This window comes from Protopterus annectens, chromosome 13.part0 (assembly GCF_019279795.1).
Source record: "Protopterus annectens isolate FY-2018-M chromosome 13.part0, PAN1.0, whole genome shotgun sequence".
NCBI lineage: Eukaryota > Metazoa > Chordata > Ceratodontiformes > Protopteridae > Protopterus > Protopterus annectens.
The window spans coordinates 130,583,346-130,603,966 of NC_056747.1; the positions used below are offsets into that span (position 1 = coordinate 130,583,346).

Genomic DNA, 20,621 nt, shown 5'->3' on the forward strand with positions numbered 1-20,621 from the left:
GAATATAATAGGAAAAAAACAAGAATATCAACACTAAAAGCGCTGAAGCACAAATCCTGGAGCAGAAAAAAACCCAAAATACTCAGTACTGAAATTTAACTACAGTTTAAGGCACCAGACTACGCAGACATTTACCAGTAACACTGTTTATGAAAACAGTGCACTGATAAATGACTGAATAAGGCTCATATTTGGCAACAGTCCACATTTCTGCAACAAATGTGAATGAAACTAAAAGACTAAGGGCCATCAGGGTTTAAAATACAAACCGCTAGCTTTTACAAGTAATTCCACTTGTGGACAAACAACTGCAGTATACTGTAGAAACACAATTTCCCACAACTGTAAATTCAGCTACAAAACTGAGGTCCCAGAATACACTAAAACTTCAAACAGACAACTTTTTTAGCTAGAACATGGAAACAAATCAGAAAAATGCAAAGTAGTATTGCCACACAGGTCATTATAAGTGAAACTTAAATATTTAAGCAGCACTGGAACAAAAGCTTTTTTTCTGACTTCCCTTTTTGATAAAACCGTGTTACTCACAGTTCAGGGCTTTCCAAACCTCTTCATGTCTTGCATACAGGTCTTGAAGAGGTATGTTGGAAAAAGATAAACACATGGATAGTGACATCAGGTTTCTTTCACAATGCACTGATATGGTCTTATCTTAACATGCTTTTCTGGTTCAATAAAAAATATTACAAGCAGAATGGCTCAAATTATGCAGATATGGTAATGGCTTACTGCTGTAACATACTCCATTTAGAAGTCCTTGTACATGACAGATGTTACCAGAGACCAGCTTTTCTCACATACGGATCACAAGAGATGGTGAGTAGGGTAGTGCAGGGTGCATAATATTACTGCACAAGATCATCTCAGAGTTTTGAAGGAGACCTCATAAATGCAAAGAACAGGGGGAAGGGAAGGGGTACAAGCAGTAGGCCAACTGCTCTATGGATATGCAAAGGTACTAGCTCATGGTGAGGGAAATGGACCTATGGAACAGACTGCCAGAAGAGGTGGAGAGGAAGAATCCATTGATTTGTTCATGAATACGTGGGACAAGAGGAGAAAGAATGAAGGGGAAGAAAGCAAAGGAGCAGACGTTGAACGCTAAATGTATTTGAAGTGTATACAGATGAGCTGATTGCTTCCTCCTACCATCAAGCAACTTAAATGCAACTGAATTCTATCAGAAGCTAAATACCATCTAAATATCTCATGCTGAGTGTAGTTTGTTCAGAAATACAGCTTTTATGGGTGATGTACCTGCCTAGTCTCTGTCATTCTGACATGTTGCAAGGGAGAAAAAAAGCTGCCATTATCAGGAAGAAAACACTGCTGACGTTCTCATACACCAACTGCTAGGAAGCTGTACAGAACAGTGATTTAAATGATACACCCCAACCATGTTTGAGGAGATACTGTATGCAAAACTACAAAAATAGTTTGCAAAAAATGCTGAAAACAAACCAGTGCATAGTAGGCTTTCGAAAATCATGCCGTTTTTTTTCTTCTTCTTTGTCTATACAAGGGCTAATAATACACCTGACTGCAATAAAGCCACAGGACTAATGCATTAGTGATTATCAACAGATGCAAATCTAGCCAAGTTTTGTTGTATGCTGATTATTGTAAAATACCTTTCAGTAACATTTTTCAGTCCATGTTTACACTTCACAAATGTAACTTCCTCAGACAGAGCCAAGTTAGCAGAATTTTCTGAGCAGAGCACCACTCTGAAAAATAGGAGATAATATTTCTGTAATTATACACATACATATTAAAGAAAATACAGTTATCCTGCTGAATAACATTTTAAAATCACACTACATTGGGGAGAAATAGCAAAGGAAGTACTCCCCTCAGGTTTAAGAATATAAAGAGTAAATAGAAAAAAGAAGTTATGTACTTACCATAACTTTCCATCTGTGTTGTCCTTTTTCATTCTTCCTCGACCTGTGGGTTTCAGATCTGACCTGGACACTTTCAAAAGCTTAGGCACCAAAGCTCGAGCTTCTCCCCTGCCCATAATGTCTCATTTCCCTCCAGTTACCTTGGATCGAGTTTGCTGCTACCATGTTTACCAATTATACCGTAATATACACAATGTACATACATTTTCAAAATTTACTGAAACAGTGTAGAGAAAGAACAGGAGCTCAACAGGGAACAGAGGTTCTTATAAGCATATCTATCAGGTCATTCACTAGAGGGACAGGGGAAGGAGGGAGGGAAGTTCGAGGAAGAATGAAAAAGGACAACACAGATGGAACGTTATGGTAAGTACATAACTTCTTTATCTGATATTGTCATTTTCATTCTTCCTTAACCTGTGGGACAGAGTCCCCAGCTACAACAACCTTGGGTGGCCTTCATGGACGGATATTCCAGGGCACTGCAAAATCAAAAGCAGCTGTATTTTTAGACACAATGTCCAGTTTGTAGTGGGAAAAGAAAGTGTGAGAATCTGACCACGAGGCAGCTGAACAAATATCATCAATCAAAACTTTAGCCCAAAAATCTTGAGAAGTCGCCACTGATTTAGTGGAATAAGCCTCGATTCGCTGAGGTAAGGAAACACCTTTGAATTCATACTCAAACGAAATGCAGTCCCTTAACCATTTAGCTAAGGTTGTCTTGGCGACTGGTTTACCTTTTTTGACATCCGAAAAAGATATAAAATTTTCTGAAAGATATAGTTCTGTTTAGAAAAAAATGCAACTGTCTCTAAACATCCAACACATGAAGAGTACATTCCCCTTTGTTTTCGAACTTAAAAAAGACTGGTAAGTTGATGGATTGAGAAAGTCACAACTTTGGGTAGAAAGGATGGATCAGTACGGAATGTCACTCTGTCCTTATGAAAAATTAAATAAGGGTATTAGAGGACACAGCTTGCAGTTCAGATACTCTTCCTGCAGAAGTGATAACAACTAGAAAAACAGTCTTCCATGATAAGCATTTAAAATTTACTTTGGCTGTTCACAAAGAAGGTGAGCCAAAGCCTGTAAAATTATAGTTAGATCCCAAAGAGGTGTTGGATCTTTGATGGGAGGACGAAGAAGGAAAGTACCTCTAAGATAGGCCTTACAAAATTTGGATGAGGCCAAAGATTATGAATAGTCTCTGATACGATAATCAAAAATGGCTGCCAATTGTACTTTTACAGTGGAGTGAATGTCCCCCTCATAAAAAATATGAGCAAGGAAATCGAGCAGTACAGGAACAGGAGAGAATTACTGCTGTTGAGCGCAAATAGAAAATAGTTTCTATTTGCTCTTGTAAATTCTTCTAGTCGAAGATTTGTGGGAGGAGATCAGAATGTTTCAGACTGGGAATGAAAGCCTGGCAGATCTAGCCATCATTGGGATTGGAGAATCCATGCAGTTAGTTTCAATCCTGGGAGACTGGGGTAAATTTGCCCTAATGGATGGGATAGCAGATCTTGACATGGTTCAATCATCCATGGACAGCAAACCAGATGAGACAAAAGGAAGGTGAACCAGATTTGCCTAGGCCAAAAGGGGGCAAAGAGAATCACTTTGCTGTTCTACCTGGAAGCTTTCTGAAGAAATTAGAAGATCAAGGGCAGAGAAGGAAAGGCATAAAGTAATCCAGGAGGCCAAGCATGGACCACAGCATCCCTGGGTGACTGCCCCTGAGATGAAGAACCTGCTAACTTGTTGTTGTGGAGAGATGCAAAGAGATCAAAGCAAGGCTAACCCTATTTGTGGAAGATCATGTTCTCCACTGACTGATTCAGACCACTCATGAGGCATCAGTAAGACTCTGCTGAGCCTGTCCACTAGAATGTTGCTCTCCCCCAGAATATGCATTGCAATAAGAAAATGGTTGGTACATGGCAGTATACATCCTTCAGCTCTACTAGCACATTCAGCCATCCATTTTCAAAAGAGGTAGAATGGCCTGGACCATAACTATCCTGAACTTTGCGTTTTTTACTGACTTGTTCAGGGATGTCAGATCCATAGGTTCATACGTTAGTACTAGGCTATCAGCCCGAGGGCATATGCATGCCTAGCCATAACAATTCCCTGGATATTTCTTCCCACAATATTTACTTCTCCAGGCCCCTGTCTAGCAGGGCGACTGACATGATCCCCGGGGTGAATTTCCTATCTCCCATCCAATCATCAAGGTTCCTTTTGAAGAGGGCCAATGAGGCGCTTTGCTTGATATATATGGGCAGTCTACTCCTGAGTATGGGGAGTATCTAGGTCAGGAACCTATCCCTCCAGCATGCTTTGTTCATTGTGATGACAAGGTTTAGATCCAAGATGAGCTTTAGGTCTCCTGGTGTTTTGGTACTAAAAAGAATCTTGAGTAAATGCCTGATCCGTGTTGATCTGGCAGGACCTTCTAAATGATTCTTTTGTGGAGCAGCTTTGAGATCTGCAACTCCACTGCATCTCTCCGATTCAGTAGAACATCCAGGAGAGAGGTTCTTGGTTTGGGGAGTTTTGAAAAGGGAATGGAGTATCCTCTGGATACTATCCTTTGCACCTACCAATTATTTGTGATGGCTAGCCAGGCTTCTGGGTGCAAGAATAGGCGACTCCCAACTACCTCCAGAGAAGGACAGTTGGGCAACATTTCAGGAGCACTGAAAGGGCCTGTCTGAGAAAGAATCCCGAGACCCTTGATTTTGCAGGACCCCCCCCCCCTCTGCCACATGGGCAGCATCTACCATTTTAACCCTTTCCACCTCTGCCTCTGGGGGAATATTCTCCCTAAGATTCTTGAAAAGGACCTTGAGATTTCTTGAACCACAGTTTTCCACCCCATCTTCCACTGATTCCTGAAAAGGATCTTTAGGGGGTAGAAAAATGGATTCCGAAGGCAGGCAGGGTCTTTCCATATTTCTCACTATGACAGAGTATGTCTCTAACAGCGGGCCCAAACAAAGATGATCCATCAAAAGGGGCACTGACGAAAAACACCTTGAAAGGTTCCACAAAGTCACACAGCTGCATCCAGGCATGGCATCTAATGACAGCCCTTGAGGTACCCTCCACCACATGGGAGATTAACCTCATGGACCCATCAGAAGTTGACTGTAGAGTGGCCAATCTGGAAGAGAAGGATTTCCTCTCCTCATCAGACATGGACTCTGGGACCAAGCTAGAGAGTTCTTTGATTAAATCCTTCTGTAGCCTAGTAAAATGGTAAAGGAAGTTTACAGCTCAAAAGGTGAATGTAGGTGAGGTGTAAACTCGCTTGCTGAATCTGTCCATGGCCCTAGACTCCCTGTTAGGGGAATGGACAGTGGAACTTTCTTGGGCCAGCTCTTTCTTGGTGGCTGCCACAACTATGGCATCTACTAGGATTCCTTTAGTCCAACAGGGTCGGTCAGGGGGAGCACCAAGGATTTTGTCTTCACTCTTGTGGATAGGTTCTACCATGTCTGTATGCTATCACACCCTGCATGATAGCAATTTGATGAGTGTTTCAGCAGGGGGGATACCCAAGATGCAAAAGGATTGGACCCAAAAGCCTCCAAGAACATCATTTACTCTGGAGTAGGGTTTTGTGAAGGTCAACCACTTCTTTGGTGCAGGATTTGTAAATTTCTCTGAAGGAAACATCCTCGGGTGCAAATCTGGGAGGCCCTTCCCCTTCCTTGAAATCAGTGTCTTCTGTGACTGATTCTGCTGGGGAATCCAGGTATCTCCTTTTGCACCTTCTCTTCCAGGGAATCCCCTGACTGGGGTGTTCCAGGGAGATGTTGGAAGAGATCTGAAGTTCCAAAGATGGAAGTACTTGCAGGCTTTGCTGGGCTGAGGTCTCAGTCTCCAAGGGGTTAAGAAGTGAATACGAAAGAGTGGGAGCTGAGGATCCCCTACAGAACCCTTTCCCCATCTCGACAGCAGAATGGGCTGGAGACGCCAAAAATACTGGGACAGAGAATCCCAGAGCCCCTCCAGCCCTCCACTCAGAGGGAAGCTGGGGCCAAGCTGTCAAATGCCAACACTCCGAGGGAGTTGAGGTCAACTCCTCTGAGCCAAAGTCAAGGCTTTGGTTCTGATAGCTGCTCTGCCCTGACACAGTCAGGACAGAGTGAGTCAAAGAAGATGCCAGAGTTGAGGAGAGATCCACTATCGGCTCCACCTAGTCTCTCAGAGCCTTTGGATCTGAGGGTTCTGAAGCAACAGGTTGGATAGGAGAAAGAGCTACAGGTCAGAAGGTGACTGTCTGCTCATGGTCCCAGTACAGGACAGGGCTGGTAAGACCTCCACCTGGATCTGTGTCTGAAGGAACTGCCTCATTATTCTGACTACTTCTGATACAGAAAGGCTGTGGGAAGACCTAACAAGTGATCCTGTGGAAGGCGCCCTGGACAAAATCCTCGGAGATCTCTCTTTACAGGCAGACCCTGTGGTAGAAGGAGGAGGCTCTGAAGGCAAAGGAGCTTGGGGCTGAGGAGAGGACTGAGTGGAATTACTTGGATCCAAGGGTCTGGGATCAGGCACCTTAGGAGCCTTGTCCGAAGATGAGGAAGCAGATTTCCCTGGGAATGTTTTCTGCGTTCCCTGTCTTCTCTATGTTTTTTGGAAGGGGGTTGAGCCCCTGAAGAAGAAGAACCTGCAGACAAGGCCAAAGAAGGTAAAAGGCCCTTCAAAATGAGTTTATTTCCTCTGTTGGTCAGTGTTCTTTGATGAAACCCCTCCCAGATGAAGCAGGAGACTTTGAGGTTAGAAGATATAGGCACTCCCTGTGGGCATCATATAAGGGAATCTTGTGCCCACAGGAAGTGCACTTTTTGAAACCTAAGGCTTCTCAGACATCCTACAAGACTAAAAGAAGGAAGATTAGAAATTGATGAAGAAAGAAAAGGAAAAGAACAATTCCCGGCAAGAATGCGCCAACAGATGCAAAAGTACTAAACCAAGACTTTTTTATATTATAAGCCAGAAAAAAGAAGTTATGTACTCACCATAACATTTCATGTTTGTAGTCCATCTTGTCCTTCATTCTTACATATGGGTTTGGAGCCGATCCTCGGCTCTGACTCGGCTGATTACAAAGCTCAAAGTCTCTCGGTTGGCTCGTGGCAAGGCAGGTATCCCATAGTGCACTAGTAAGATTCCCCAGATCTTGTTTGCTGCTAACTAAAAAAGTAATAGAAAAGTTATCCACACAAGGAACAACAAAGATGAAAAGTCTCCACCCTACCAAAGGCAATGCTATCCTGTCTCCATATCCTCAAAGGATACATGGATGGGGTAGGTGGGTGGGGTCGTAAGAATGAAGGGCGAGATGGACCACAAACATGGAACGTTATGCTGAGTACCTAACTTCATGTTCTGTAGTCCTATCTCGCCTTCATTCTTACATATGGGACAGCGTCCCTAGCACAATTTTCTCGGGTGGCTCACGGGAATATACTCCTAAGAACCGTGGAACCAATGGAGGCTGTACTCCTTGAGGTCAAATCCAATTTGTAATGAGTAATAAATGTATGAGGGGTAGCCCAAGTTGCTGCTGCACAAATACTGTCAATTGGGACTCTAGCTTGAAAGGCAGCAGATGTGGACAGGGATCTGGTAGAATGAGCCTTAATTTTAAACGGAAGTTCCTTTCCATTGGAAGAGTAGATAAATGAGATACAGTTGGAAATCCAATTAGATAGAGTTACCTTAGAGACTGGCATACCTATCCTAGTTTCAGAAAAAGATGTGAACAATTGGTCTGATTTTCTAAATTCCTTGGTTCTATGTAGCTAGAACCGTAACTGTCTGTGAACATCAAGTTGATGAAATTTATATTCTGCACTGTTTGAATGATTAGGAAAAAATACTGGCAGTTCGACAGTTTGATTCAAATTAGACTGAGAGCAAACTTTGGGGATGAAAGAAGGGTTTGTATGAAGGGAAACTCTCTCTCTATGAAAAATCAAGTAAGGAGGTTTGACTGACAGTGTTTGCAACTCTGACACCCTTCTAACAGATGTAATAGCTACTAGAAAAATGGTCTTCCAAGACAGGAACTTCAGTTCACAAGAAGGCGCGGGTTCAAAAGGCGGGAAGTAAGTTTGGACAGAACGAAATTTAGATCCCAAAGAGATAGAGGTTCCTGAAAGGGAGGTCTTAGCAAGGTAGTCCCTTAAAGGAAAGTTTTACACAATCTATGAGCCATCAGATTAGGCTCATGTTGTCCCAAATGGAAATTGGATATCGCTGCCAGTTGAATTTTAATCATAGCAGCAGCTGATCCCTGATGGAAAAGTTCGGTTAGGAATTCTAACACCAAGGGGATGGATGCTGTGTAAGAATCTACATTTTTCTCTTTTGCCTAGACAGAAAATCTTCTCCATTTGCTAGTGTATAATTTCCTCGTGGAAGGTTTGTGGGAAAACGTGAGGATATGGGTTACCGCAGGTGAAAAATCATGAAGCCTCACTAGGGATGGAAGTGGAGCAGCCAAGTTGAGGGTGTGGAGGCAGGGGTGAAGGCAGCCTGTCATGTGTGTCAAGAGGTCTGGAACTTGGTCCAGAGTCCATGGATTGTCTAGGAGATGAGGCCCGACAAAGGGGAACCAAATCTGACTAGGCCAGTAAGGAGTGATCAGAATCATTTTGCTTCCCCAAGGACTTTGCTTTCTGGATCACTTTCGATACATGCGGAAAGGGAGGAAAATCCATAAAGAAGTCCCGGAGGCCAATTGTGAACAAGTGCGTCTCTCGGTGACTCCCCCGGAGGGGGAATAAGGGAGAAGTAGTTGCTGCATTTGGTGTTGATTGGACTGGCAAACAGATCGCAGCAAGGCTGTCTCCATTTGTGGAAAATCTGCTCCGCGACTTTCTGATTCAGAGACCACTCATGCGGCATCAAGATTGCCCTGCTGAGCTTGTCGGCTATCACATTGGTTGTCCCCAGGATATGCGTTGCTACAAGAAAGCGCTTGGAAGATATCGCCCACTGCTAAACACGAAGAGACTCTCGACATAGGGGGTAAGACCCGTTTCTTCCTTGCTTGTTTAGATACCATACCACTGACATATTGTCCGATTAGATTGCTATCGTCCCTAGAGGAAGAAAGTCGTGAAGTGCTTGCAACGCTAGTAGCACTGCTCTCATCTCTAGAACACAGATATGCAAGTGAGCCTCGTGATCTTGCCATGTGCCTTGGACAGTCCTGCCTAGCTAATACCCCCCCCCTATCTGGGAGGCATCCGTGGTCATAGTAGCAATGGGTTGGTAAGGAAGGAAGGGTGTTCCTGTCATCAGCTGATTGAGCTGAATCCACTAACGAAGGTCCTTTTTGCAAGATTCTGTTATCAGAACATGATGAGGCAGTTGTTGAAGAGACCACTAGGAAAAGAGTAGCCATTGAAGGATTCGCATATGCAGTCTGGCTAGTGGAACTAGAGTTATGGTAGAAGCCATGGTTCCTAAAGGTTTAAGCACCGTCTTGGCCTAGACTCTTTGTTGAGGAAGTAAGCTGAATATTTGTTGTTTGAGATTTTGAATTTTGTCTGCAGGGAGATGAGCCATCATGGCTACTGTGTCTATTTCTGCACCTATAAAAGTCACAAATTGAGAGGGCGACAAGGCAGACTTTTCCCAATTTATCGTAATTCCTAGCTGGGTGCAGAGCTGGATGATTGAATCCCTGGCTTGTAGGAGTAGATGCCTGGTGGTGCTGGTCAGGAGCCAGTCGAACAGGTATGGAATCACTTGGAATCCAAGATGTCTCAAGTGAACTGTCACTACCGCCATGCATTTGCTGAACACCCTGAGGGCTGTGGTGAGACCAAAGGGCAGACCACGAAATTGGTAATGACTGGCTCCCAGCCAGAAGTGTAGATGACTCCTCGATGCTCTGTCTATTTTGATGTGGTAGTATGCATCTTGGAGGTCTATGGATCACATCCAATTGTCTTTCCATAACAGAGGAAGTATAGACTGCATGGTTACCATTCGGAACTTGGACTTCTTTACTGATTTGTTTAATTTACTGAGGTCCAAAATGGGCCTCCAGTCCCCTGTTAATTTTGGCACTAAAAAGAATCTGCAGTAAGTTCCGAATTCTATCTGGTCTGCGGGGACGGTTTGGATGACTCTTTGAAAGCAACTTTGCAACTTCTATGATTGCTTGATCCCTGTGATTGGGTGGAACATGTGGGATCTTCTTGGGGGGGTGTGAGGTGGAAGAAAAAAGGGTATGGAGTATCCTCTGGTGATTATTCTTTGTACCCACTTGTCTTGGGTGATGCTGAGCCAGGCTTCTATACACAAAGATAAGCGACCCCTGACTGGCTCCAGGGAAGCGCAGCTGGGCCCCACATCAGGAGCGCTGATAGGGATGACCACGAAAGGAATCGCGGCCACCCTGGTTTTGCAGACCCCCCCTGCCTCTAGGAAGACGTCTACCATTAGCTCTTCCTCCTCTGCCTCTGAAGGAGGAATCACCCTGTGCATCCGGGAAAAATCTCTGAGATTTCTTGAACCACATTTTCCAGCCGCTCTGACCCTTGGGGTATGGTCTAGAAGGGATGGTAAAACATGTTCCCACGGCAGAGAGAGTTTTCCCTTCCTGTTTGCACCTGGTGAGTGTATCTTTTACCTTTGGTCCAAACAAAGAGAAACCGTCGAAGGGGGTGTTGGTAAAAGTAGATTTGAAGTGCTCTGCAAAATTACATAAGCGCATCCAGGAGTGTTTCCTAAGGGAAACTCCTGAACCCGCTGCCCTACTCGCTCCATCTGCTGCATAGGATATCAGCCTCATGAAGGCATTAACAATGGAGTTTAAGGTGGACAACTGAGCAGTAACTTTCTCAGGGACTCCTTCAGTTGACATACCTTGGAGAGTATCTCCTAGTTCCTTAAGGAGATCTCTTTGAAGCCTAGTAAAATGTGTGAGATAATTTAGCGATCGGAGAGTAAAAGCCACTGAAGAGAAGATACGCTTCTCGTATCTATCCATCGTTGAAGACTCCTTGTTCGGTGGATGGACAGATGTAGAAGTCTCCGCTAGTTCCTTCTTTCTGGCTGCTGCCACCACCATGGCATCTACAGGCACACATTTGGTGAAGAACTCTTTCTATTTGGGTGCTGAGAGAAATTTGTTGGGTCTTCTGGGGACTGGTTTCATGGCATCAGGAGTTTCCCACACCTTTCGACTAACTAGGTCCAGGAACTCATCAAAAGGTGGAGACACTCAAGAGGCTGAAGGGTGATACCCAAAAGCCTTCTAGTACACTGACTCCTCATCAGAAGGGGTGACAGAAATCCTGAAGCAGAGAGGCGGCTGGCCCACTAAGATATCTACAAATGAGATATCATCAGAGGACGACTTAGGGGACCCTTCTGACTCCTCGAGGTCAGTGTCTGGGGAGTCTACATGCTTCCTCTTGCATGTCCTCTTCAGAGTTTCCGAGGAGGCTCCTCAGAATGCTATTCTGAGGAGGTCTCGGAAGACTGGGGGCCACCCAACTGGGGCTCCTGAGGCTTCAGGTCTCTGCTGTCAAGAGAGAGAGAGATGGTGCTGAGACAGAGGTCAGTGCTTGAGGGGGAAGAGTATCGGTACCCTTTTCTGGAGCGGACGACCGAGACAGCATGTTCCTCATCATCTTGAATGCAGATCTCCTCGGAACCGGGGCTGTCATCGGAGCCAGAAACAGAGATAGTCTTTGGCTCCACAGCGATCAGCTCCGAGATGGATGTAGGGTCCGAGCTCAACCTACCCGACACTTCGAGAGGTAGGCTTAGCACCAAGGAGGTTCGGGTCCCAGCGTCCCCGTCAGGGCTGACTGGTGAGCTTTGGCTCTTAGACACCAAGGACGGCGCTGAAGGTGACAGAGCAGAACTCTGTTCAGAGACAGACACAAGGGGTGCTGGAACCGAGGGTTCCACAACAAGTGGCACTGAAATCTCTGGCTCCGAAGGACCAACATGGCTCGGAGGAGGAACAGTAACAGGGAGAATGGTCTTAGATGGCTCCAGAACCAACTGGGTCGGAGCCAGTAACAATTTTGGTAAAGCAGACGACTTCAAAAATCTAAGCACTACTCTCTCTACATCCTCTTCCGAAAGGCTCTTGGAGGATCTGGATGACAGGGTAGGCAACCTAGATCTCTGCAATATGGGAGATCGTAAAGTTGGGGAGACCGGCAAAAGCTCTGTGGACCAGGTCCAATGCAATTTCTCAGTTGTCGGCTCCGAAAGACTTGGGGCCGACACTGCAGTGTCAACATCGATAACCTCCGAGGACAGTGGAGCCAAAGAGGTAGAAGGCTTATCCAATTTTAATACTTTCTGAGGAGGTTCAGACAAAATAGTCGGTGCAGGAGAATGCCTCTTTGCCAACTTGACCTTCTCTTTCTTTGCAGAGGGAGACTTGGAGGATGATGAAGAGCTGCCTAAATCATCCTCGAAGGAAGGCTTAAGGAGACCTTTCAGTATTCATTTGTTCTTCCTTTCTTGGAGAACTAAGGAACTGGAGGAGTGACAGAAAGAACAAGATTCCTGAAGATGAATGGCTCCAAGGCAGTGAATGCAGTTACTATGCCTGTCACTGGATTGACATTTTTTGGGAGCACTTAAGGCACTTTTTAAAACCCGAAGGTTTATGATCGTTGGACCCCTTAGACATGGTTAGTACAAACAGAACTCTATCAAAAACAATAAAGAAGACAAGGTCCTCTAACTTAAACGGGCCTAGCCCTGTTGAGGAAACAACACCAGAAAAGTTTAATAGAGGACTAGGTCCTCTAATTTAAACGGACCTAGCTGTAAGAAAACAGGAAAGAAGCAAAGTCAGAAAGTACCACAAAATGTAGAATTGAAACAACAGGCTAAAACTAGCCAATAAGATAGTAAACGACACTGCACACAAAATACTATTCTACTGAAATACAATACTAGGGAACAAGGTCCTAACACAAACGCGGACCTACACTAATAGGAACCTATCTCAAAAAACTAGCACACAGAATGGATACCAGTCAGAGAACAAACATGGCCTAGCGACGGCCAACAAGCTCTCAGCAATAACTACAGAAAAATAGCAAACACACTACTATTTACTACCTATGAAAAACTATTACTAGAACTATGTAAACTAAGCTATATTATATGCAGAAATATCAAAAATAACTATAATAGTAATGAAAAATATCCAACTTCACCACGGCCAAGCAAGCACTTCTGAAATCGTAGACATGGCAAACATCTTACTAGTGCATTATGGGATACCTGCCTTGCCACGAGCCAACTGAGAGACACTGAGCTTTGAAATCAGCCGAGTTAAAGCTGAGGATCGGCTCCGAACCCATATGTAAGAATGAAGGAGAGATAGGACTACAGAATATCACAGGTTATAAGGTAAGGTAACATAGAGGTGAAGGAAAAACTACACTAGAAAGTAAATTAACTTATCTGACTACTGGAAACTTCTCACAAGGAGCTTAAGTCAGCAAACCACAATGCTTCTCCTACGAGCGGCAAATGAGATCTGAGGCAACTGGGGGAGGGGGGTATTATGGGTAGGGAGGATGTCGAGCTTCGGAGCTTAAGCTTTTGAAACTGGCTGAGTCAGATCCAAGGTTGGATCTGAAACCCACAGGTCGAGGAAGAATAAAAATGACAGCATCAGATCCAAAGTTAAAAAATGGACATTTGTTTCATTTCCTTGACAAGACTTCTTCAGAAAAAACCTTAATTATAAAATAAATGTATGTTTGCGACAGGAGTGAGACATCAGGTTTCTTTCAGAATGGATTGACATGGTCTTAACTAATGCACTTTTCTGTTTAAACTATTACAAGAAAATGAAAGGTGCTGTGATAGAAGCCAGAATGGCTCCAAGTTATGCATATCTGGTAATGGCTTAATGCTGTGACATATTCCATTTAGAAGTCCTTGTACATAATAGATGTAATCAGAGACGAGCTTTACTCAGTTAGGGATCACAACAGATACCGAGTGGGGTAGGGAACAATGTTACTGCACAAGATCATCTCAGGGATTTTTGATGGACTGTTAATATAGTGTTCATAAACTATAATCCATTAAAAACACTGATAATCAGAAATAATATAAACAGTACATTAATCTGAAGGTATAAACTAATCGTTGAATACTGTATATGACTGACCGCTGATCGGCTCTGTAAAACAAGGAATTTTAAAATCTGGGGAGGTGCTCTGCAAAACTGTCTCAGAAATGTATCGATATCTGCAGATGGTTAATGCAGATTAAAAGAAGAATGCAAAATGGTATTTTAATTGGCTGAGATACTTATTTCTTGGCAGCTTCTGGTGTAACATGAGGCACTTAGACTATAGTTCCTAATACCATTAATCTTCTGCCTTAACAGTGCCATGGATTTCAAAAGGACAAAATTACTAATGTTTCGGACACAGTAATTATCAGCTACAACTTCAGCAGGAAATCGTTCATGTCATGAACTCTAGCATATGCATATTAGAAATGTCTGATTTTAGCACAATAGTGTTTATTAGATTGCCTTAATAATTTCTAAGGTAATAATTTCACTTTACCCTTACTTCAGGATGGTGAACAGTAAGCAGATTTAATTACCAGTATAATTACAAGTTACAGGCTGACCAACAGGAAAAGTCCTGACCAGCAGTATAACACTGAATCAGCTACAGATGGTCTTTGGGAAAGAGAAGATGCAGCAGTTTCATATAAAACCCCAAACCACACAAGGACAGATCAGACTACACTGAAGTCAGCAAGCACATGTCCTCTGAATCTGAGTTGGATCATGTGAGTCGGACCACCCATCTCTCCATCTGTATATCGGGGTGGGTTTTCTATCTATAAGGGATAGTTGTGCTTAGGCATAAATTAAAAAGGTTGACCAAATTCCCAAAACCCGGGGTCGCTGAGATTAAGCAGTTGACAGCTCAACACCCCTATATCAGTGGGTGGGGGGGGGGTCCATATAATTCACATCACTATAATTCATCAAAGCAAACCTGTATTTCTGACGCTCTGAGACAGAGACAGATGGCCTTAGGCTTCAGCACTCCACTAAGGATTTTGGAAACTATGCATGGTTTACGAACCAGCTGCAAGGCTCCTTATCAAAAGTCCAAGACCTGCTAGTATGAATCATGACACTTTGAAGAATAAACTGTCACTCAAGCAGAAAAAATAGTGAATTCCAAAACTCACTGCTATACTCTGTCCCCCTACATTCCCGCTGACAAAGGGGTCTGTGCCCCGACATCTTACTACACATATAAGCTGATGACAAGATCACTGTATGTAGAATTAGGAGGAATACTCAGAGATACTACACCCTTGGAGTCTGTGCATATTTCTCTGAGTTGTACTTACAGTCTCGCTATTCTGAGGACATCTTTCTATGAAACCCTGACTGACAAGATGCCAAGGAACCACATCTCTGAACACAAACGTTCAAAACACCAAAAAGATGAAAATTCCAATTGTAAGCATTTTTTGCAGGTGAGAAACCCCACCTTGCACCATCCATGTGGGAGACCAGCTTTGCACACCTCTTAAATATATCAACTCCATAGTCGGACAAACAAAGGAAAAGAGAATACTCAAAAAAAAAAATAAAATAAAATCAGTGGCACTGCACACTTAGAAACTCCACTAGCAACAATTTCCAAAGGAAAACACTTATTTACTGCAATAATGTCATTTTGTTCCTTGGTGTGTTCTGATTTGGGTGCTTGATGCTCAAGGAATCTAAGCTCAAACACAATTACATTCCTTGGAATTTCATCAGGTACCCAAAACATACATTACATCTCCACAACATTCAGTAAGAGCTGCAGCTAAGGACACACTATGTTAAAATGGCTTTAGTTTGCAGTGTATAAAAACATGCTGCCAGATGTTCAGCAGCTGTCTCAGCAAGCACCGCCTTTACTGATGATACATCAATGGTTGGTTGCAAGGAGTAATGGCTCTCCAGTAAGTGTACCCGCCTATTAAGGAAAGTACAGCTGTGCAAATTGCATTTAACAATAACAGTAAATATTCAATTAAATTACTGCTGCAGTAATTTGTTGCTATTTGGGTTATATCCTGCCAAGGGTACAAGAGCTGGCTAGTTTTCCAAAGCCTTTGGCTTCTTCCACACGAGCCCAGGTTGCTATTGCTCAAGCTGGAAAGGAGAAAACAGCAGCCTGGTCACCAAAAAAACTTCAGGACTTTCTTACCAACAGGAAAATGAAGATTACTATCCTGAAAATAGAGTAAAGTTAGAAATCCTGAACTTTAACTACATAACTATATACAAATCAGGGAGATGAAAGGATACAGGGTGTGGCTACTGCAGCAGTGGTTTGATGAACATCAACTGTTATGTTAACTGCAACTTACACAACTGTACTATGCTCCCCATAAATGACTGCTACAGTAGCCCATAGCTGTTTAGGTAGATTACCACAGCTTATTCCACGTGAGGGGAGGTGGGACTAGGATTAAGGCACTCCTGGAGAATGGCCCTAGTAAAGTCTGTTCTTGATCTGGAAAAGTAGTCCATAGGTTCATAGGTAGATACTAGGCTATCGGCCCAAGGGCCTATGTAAGCCTAGCCAGCAAGGTTCCATAGCTTACGCCACCCAAGAAAGTTATTTTCCTATGCCACTGTCCAGCAGAGACACAGAAGTGATCCCCGGGGTGTATTTCCTATTTCCCATCCACTCATCAAGATTCTTCTTGAAGAGCGCTAATGAAGAACTTGCTTGACATAGATGGGTAGCTTGTTCCAGTGTATAGGAAGTCTCTGGGACAGGAATCTATCCCTCCAGCGTGTCCTGTTTATTGTGGTGACAAGGTTTAGGTCCCTAGAGTGCATAGCTCGGAGGGATTGGGATTTCTTTAGGTGTACCATGTCCAACAGCTCTGGGTTTGACATAGCTTTATATGTTAGGCAGAGATCACCTCGGAGTAGGCGATATGCTACGGAGTAAAGCTGGAGTTTTTTGAGGCAGTCAGTGAAGGGCATTTGTATGAGGCCAGTAATCCTCTTTGTGAGGTACATCTGTGGCCTTTCCACCTGCTGCAGATGTTTTGTGAGGTACATTGCAAAAGGGGCGTTGTACTCTATAATGGGTCTAATGAGTGATGAGTAGAGGGGAACAATGACCTCTTTTTTCCTGGATGAGAACCCTTTTATGATGAGGTGTGCCACGTACAAGGACTTCCTGACTACTGTGGCGATGTGACTATCAAAGGAGAGACTACTGTCCACCTGGGTCCCAAGGTCTCTTATCACGCATTCGGTGTTAAGTAGGTTGCTGCCTATGTGGTAGTTCATGGGTACAGAGTTTTTACCAAAGGGGATGACATTGCACTTTTTGGCATTGAGCTTGAGGCCATGGCTCTGACACCAGGCATCTGTCTCAGTGAGGCCCTTCTCTACAATGTCCACATCATTTGGGGACTTGACTATGGCTCCTAGTTTGCAGTCATCTGCAAACTTCGTTAGCCAGAGGCCTTCTGTGTTAGCCTGTACTTCAGAGAAGTAGATACCAAACAGGAGAGATCCCAGGATGGAACCCTGTGGTACTCCACTTGTCACTGCTTAGAGGTCAGATTTGGAGTCTGCAATTTTTACAGTGTGGGTTCTGTCAGTGAGCCAGTTGGCAACCCATCTTGTGACAGAGATTTATACCTAGTTTAATGAGTTTAGCTATAATTCCAGAATGGGGGATGGTGTTGAAAGCCTTGGCGAGATCAAGATAAGCTGTGTGAACCACCTTACCCTCATCCACGGCTTTGGTGACTGCCTCAAAGAAGTCGATCAGGTTCAGGAGGCATGATCTGCCTTTCACAAACCCGAACTGGGTGGGATCCAGAGTTTAGAGGTTACCAATGTCTTTGTTTATGAGTTCCATGATGATACGGTCCATGACCTTGCAGACCAGGCTCGTCAGGCTAATAGGTCGATAGTTCCCAGGATCAGCGGTGGCTCCCCCTTTGGGGAGTGGGATAACTGTTGCTGTGCGCCATTCAGTGGGCACAAAGCCTGATGCGAGGCTATTATTGAACATGGTGCTTAAGTGGGGAGCCAGTTCGTTCTGAAGTGCGTGTAAAACGCAGCCTGGGATGTTGTCCGGTCCTATGGATGCTGTATTTTTGGCTTTAGAGAGTGCAGCTTTTACCTGACTAGTTGTGTTTACAGGGACTCTGCTAACTTTACCCCCTCTCACCCCCTAAAGGGCCCATATCTATACAGGAAGAATGCACTGAACCGATCTGCCAGGATGTTGGCAATATCAGTTGTTTCTGTAATTTTCGTGCCTTTGTGCTGTAACTCAGAGCAGATCTGGGTGTTGCCATCTAGATTCTTGACATAGCTATAGAATGCTTTGTGGTTGTCCTTGGATTTAGTGGCGATTTTGTTTTCGTAGCTAGCTTTGGAGGATCTTATAAGGGATCTCAGCTTCTTAATGAGGCTGACCAGGGAACTCCTCCACTCATGGGATTTTACTCTCTTTTGCAACAGTTTCTTCCTTCTGTTGTACAGTTTGTTTATAGCAGGGGACCACCAGATTGGCTTCCGTTTTTTGGAGGATAGCGTCTTGGTTCTGTTTGGGATAGCACGATCCATGCACTTGTGTTAAGTGCTTATAGAGTGCATTTGTGTAGGATTCAGCAGTTGTAACTGTATTGTCCATCTGCATGGGTGTCATGAAGTTCACCACTTCTGTCTTAAGAAGCATGAAGTTGGCTTTGGAGAAATTTTTTACTGTGGTTTCCTTAATGGGGGGGGTGGGGGCAGGATGTGGATATCGAGGGTGATGAGCTTATGGTCGGATCGGACCAACGAGGAGTTGACTTCAGGTGTGGAACACGGGTCACTCATGTTTGTAATTTGTAATACTTTGTAAATGTATGCACAGAGGACCTCTTCACAAAATCCAGAACTGTAATCTGGAATTTTAATGGGTGAGAATGCTGGATCCGAACATTGTTTAGAAACCATTTCATTTTTCTCATGCATAATTTGGCTGGAGGAACCATGACAATCATAGATGCCGTGAACCCTAGAATGCTAAGAGTTTCTCTTGCTGAAGTCTGAGACTAATGAGAAAAGTCTAAGAACATTTTCAAGTAGAGATTCATTTATTTCTTGGGTCAGGAATGCCTTTTGCAAGAAGTCCAAAGATACCCTACAAACACAATTCTTTGAGAGGATCTAAAAGGGATTTCAATTGCTGATCTGAAATCCTAGGTGCACTAGGAGATTTCTTACCCATGTAAGGGACTCAGACACCTGGAAAAAAAATCTCTGCAATGATAAGCAGGTAATTTAAATAGGGAAAGATGTGGGTACCATGCAGTCTGTAATGAGCTACCTTTGGAATCAGAAACTTTGTAAACTCATTTGGAGCAGAAGATAACAAAGGGCAATACAGAGAACTGACAATGTAACCCAGACACAGAAAACCTTAGGAACTCTGAATCAAAGGGAATCCTTCACATCTACTATTACCAGACTGGGTAGTAAGAGGTGTCAGATACTGCAAAGTCAACATTTTGAACTTTGGAGCCTTTATAAATAGGTTGGACAAGGGCAAGTTCAGCAAAGGTCTCCAAGACAGCACTTTCACTGGCACCAGAAAAACTCTAGAATAAGATCCTTTGCCCCAAAGAGTAGGAGGAACTTGCCCTATGACCTTTTGAGCAGTCATTTGATTGATGACTGAAGGAAACAAGGAAGCCTGATTGGGGAGCAGGATTCATAGAAAAGGAGGCAGGCTTTCTCAAAGTCATCGGCAGCCCTCCTGCTCAACACTTAGAACTAATTTGTATGTGACAATCTTTTGCAAACATGAAAATGAAGAATCAGCCCTTGGGACAGATGTAAAGGAGGGGAAAGAAGAGAGGCAGGGGGTGCTTTAATAGTCATTCATTAGTGATGGACTGTCCCTTTTTTCAGGAAGGTTCAATCTTTTCTATTAGAACCTTTCTGCCACTTTTTCTTAAAAGTCTGATTGCCAAAGATGTGTGTGTGTTTGTTCTGCTTTTTGGGAAAAAAAAGGAAGGTGATGGCTTTGAAGCTTTGGAAAAGGAGGATTGAAAATCTTGGCAACCTACCTGAATAAGCTTCCCTCTCTCACTAAATTGTTTGAAGACTTGGGCAGCAGAACCTCCTTGTCAATACAGAGTCCAATAGTTCATATTTCACACCATCAGAAAATTTTTGAGCACAAACGGAGTCAGCACCATCATAAATACACTTTGGGGCATGATTAGTAACCTTAGAAGCAGTGAAAACAACATAATTCAAGTAAGCCTTGTTATTGTAAATGGCAAAGAGGCAGAAAAGTCTCTCACACCAGGAAAATAAGTCAACATATTTTTCAGCATAATAGTTTAGAATTCTGAAGGCTGCGGTTGTAGAAGAATAAACCAGATGTTTATTCGCAGATAGACTAGAAGTAGAAATAGTTGCAGGGATCACATTTGGGATATGAAAATAAATAGACTTTATAAAGTTCCTCTGTCTAATAACTGTCAGTTTTTTAGGGACTGGATGTGGTCTGGTTTAGTACAGGCTACCTGAAATACAGCCTCCAGGGCTGGCAGTTGGCAACAGAGGAGAAACAGCCTAAAATACAACCTCCAGTG

General features: G+C 43.6%; 1 protein-coding gene across 2 annotated transcripts in view; it reads right to left on the minus strand.

Annotated features, from left to right (window-relative positions):
- LOC122817654 (lipoprotein lipase-like) overlaps nucleotides 1–20,621 on the minus strand; it is a 201,966-nt gene that overhangs the window by 11,921 nt on the left and 169,424 nt on the right. Inside the window, exon 9 of one of the 2 annotated variants that reach the window (XM_044090716.1) lies at nucleotides 1,653–1,748. The exons of the other annotated variant lie outside the window; for it this stretch is intronic. Within the exon in view, the coding sequence (XP_043946651.1) occupies nucleotides 1,653–1,748 (96 nt within the window). The remainder of the gene's footprint in view (nucleotides 1–1,652; nucleotides 1,749–20,621) is intronic. 2 annotated transcript variants of the gene reach the window in all.